At 36.7% G+C, this 2,991-nt stretch overlaps 1 protein-coding gene across 1 annotated transcript in view; it reads left to right on the forward strand.

Annotated features, from left to right (window-relative positions):
* The window catches only part of mybpc2a (myosin binding protein Ca), a gene marked incomplete in the record, with an annotated part of 61,965 nt that overhangs the window by 57,569 nt on the left and 1,405 nt on the right, over positions 1–2,991 (forward strand). Inside the window, 2 exon segments of the mRNA XM_014018770.1 lie at positions 510–669; positions 1,840–1,976. Coding sequence (XP_013874224.1) covers positions 510–669; positions 1,840–1,976 — 297 coding nt within the window.

A 2,991-nucleotide genomic window follows, 5' to 3' on the forward strand; every position in this document is an offset into this window, starting at 1 on the left:
CCTAATAAATGTCCTTACAGAAAATCTAACTGCTCATTTTAAATCGTTACTTTGATTTTTAATACTAAAAATATCAGATACTTTAAGACTTTTACTCAAGTAATATTCCTAAAGGAGACTTGAACTTTTACCAAAGTATTTTCATGGTAAGATACTTGTACTCAAGTATCACTTTGTGGTACTTTATACAACACTGCATATATACTGTTTAACAAACACCATTATGTCATCTTAATAAAGCAAGATTTCATTCTAAGGAAATGCTGAGTGAAAGAAAACACAAAGATAAACACAAGTGATATCTAAGAATAATTATTGTTAGCAGATCTTGTTCTGACTTTAATCATTCTGTCTGCTGATAAACAGCATCTCATGAAAAACTAAAGTATGTCAGGAATTACTGGCATAAAGCATAAAGTATTATTTCCATTACAGTGATGATGATGAAGATGCCTTAACCTGAACGTCTCGTTAAAGTTTGTCTCGTGTGTCGTCCGTCCCGCCCCCAGGAGTGGTTCACGGTGCACGAGCACAACCGCCGGCCCAGCTGCACCGTGTCAGACCTGATCATGGGGAACGAGTACTCCTTTCAGGTGTTCAGCGAAAACATCTGTGGCCTGAGCAACGACCCTGGAATCAGCAAGAACACCGCRGTGGTTCTGAAAACAGGTGAGGAAACCTCTGGACCAGAACACGTCGGCTCGGTTTAACCAAGTTCCTCCATGATTAATCTGAGACGTTCACAGGTGGCAGCAGCTGTAAAATAAATAAAAGAGTTAGAGGTAATCCCCAGAGATTAATCTGGTTTAAAGTGAAAAACCAGTTGGTTCTGTTCAGATGTTTAACAGGACAACTTTAGTTTACCTGCAGCATCATTTCCTCTGTTTTTCCTCTTCATCGGCAGCTGGCAGTGATGCTTCCCAGCATCCAGAGTCTGAGCGAGAATAATCTGCTCCTTCAAAGAACAAACTGTTTTCTTTTTATAAAACTTTATGTTTAAGTGACCTGAAACTTAATGAAGTCCTTTTCCGTCCCAGGTTTTAGCCTCAGATCTTCTGTTAGTAATCGTCACAAAACCTATCYTTATCCCTGAGTTTTTATATTCGCCGACCGTTTTGTGTTTGTTTGCGTTTCGTATCAAGTTAAACCAGAGTTCATCGTTTCCTCTCTGACTGATACGTGACACCTGTGAGGATGMTTTTTTTTTTGCTTCTTCTTGTTTTACATTGGATTATTTTATTTCCTCTCATTTAAATTTGAGGTAATATTATTAAAAAAAGGAAAAACCAGAGTTAATCGTCTCGATTCTTTTCTTGATTTGGAGATTCCTCTTTTTGTTTTCGGTGCAAACTCCAGGGGCACACTGCTGTTTGTTTTTCCATCTTGTGTGAATATTTTAAAGCAGAAATGCCTTTCAGTGCGAACGCTCTGTGATGGTTGGCTTTAAAACATCTCTGGCTCAAGAATTTGATTATAAAAGCTTTATTTTTTTAAGCTGAAACATGAACAACACTTTTTTAAAGCAGTTCGTTTTAGAGTCACATCTGTATTTGTTTTAACATTTATAAATGAAACAAAAAGCACACTTAGTAAAAAGAAAAAAAACTTTGATTTATGAGGACTTCCTCAGATCTCAGCTCCTCCCTCTGAGGAGGAGAGATAAAGAAGCTCTAAACCTAAGCTTTCATTTTTTTTAGTTTTAAAAGACTAAAAGATGCAGGAGAATCTTGGAGATGCTGCAAGGATGAGAAATGAGGTTTCTGTCCTGAAAAAGTTTATTTTTCTGTATTTGCATTGCTTCAAAGGCTGCAGAGTGAATTTCTTTTTTTTTCTGTTTAGGCCTGATGTATAATCCTAAAGCCTTCAAAGAGACGGACATGAGTCGTTCCCCCAAATTCATAGCTCCTCTGGTGGACCGAAGCGTGGTCGCAGGCTACACTGCAGCCATCAGCTGTGCTGTTCGTGGAAACCCAAAGGTTTTTTTTTACTTCATGTGTTTAACAGAAACTCAGTATGAGGAGCCAGGTGTAAAATTAAATGTTAAAAAACTTAACTAACATATTTTTCATTATTTTGCTCACATTTTGAGTGTTAAAATTTTCCCACTAACATTTAATTATTTAACTCACTGTTCTTACATTTAGCTTTTTTTTTAAATAAATTTTAAATTTGAATGTTAACCATATATTTAAGTATTAAGTATTAAATCTAAATGTAAAAGTTCAACCTTAAATGTTGAAGTTCACATTTAAGTATTTCTGAATGGAACGCAGCCTTTGCTGCTGGTGCTCGGCTCACGTTATGACATCATCATCCTGAGACAATAGCAACCGCTAGCTCCAATGCAGCTAAAGCTTCCCCACAAGACATCAAACTTGCAGTTCTGGCTGGTGTCTGAGCTGCACTTCACACTGCTGGACCACAGGGACCACCCAGATTGTTTCATTTAAAATTTAGATTTTAAATATTCAGCAGAGTTAGAAGTGTTAGCAGAAGGTAGCGTCAGATAATCAGGATGATGTCATCATCCTGCGACAAACATCAACAATGCAGCTAATGCTGCTAAAGGTAATATTTAAAATCTAAATTCAAAATGTGTTCATAAAAACAGTATTTATTAAAAATGAGCTAAATGTGAGAACAGTGATCTAAATAATTAAGATATGTTAGTGAATTTTTAACATTTTAATTTTACACTTGGCGCCTCACAATTCAGCAGAATGTTGAGCAGAACGCTGTGTTTTATTTTTAGTTTGTTTTTTGTTTTTTTTTACTACGTTTGACCAGTTTTGGGGCAACAAATGCAAAAGATGGCTGAGCTGCAGAAGATTTCATGCTTTTTATTTTTTGACCTAATAAGTCAAAGAGTGAAGCGATAATAACGTTTCTGCAGCAAGAATGTCTTTTATGTCTGAAGATCAAATCAGCCAAAGCCAAATGTTGACCTAATTTCGCCCTCTGCTCCCCTCCTCCTCCTCCTCCTCCTCCTCC

The sequence above is a fragment of the Austrofundulus limnaeus genome, unplaced genomic scaffold, assembly GCF_001266775.1.
Source record: "Austrofundulus limnaeus strain Quisiro unplaced genomic scaffold, Austrofundulus_limnaeus-1.0 Scaffold201, whole genome shotgun sequence".
NCBI lineage: Eukaryota > Metazoa > Chordata > Actinopteri > Cyprinodontiformes > Rivulidae > Austrofundulus > Austrofundulus limnaeus.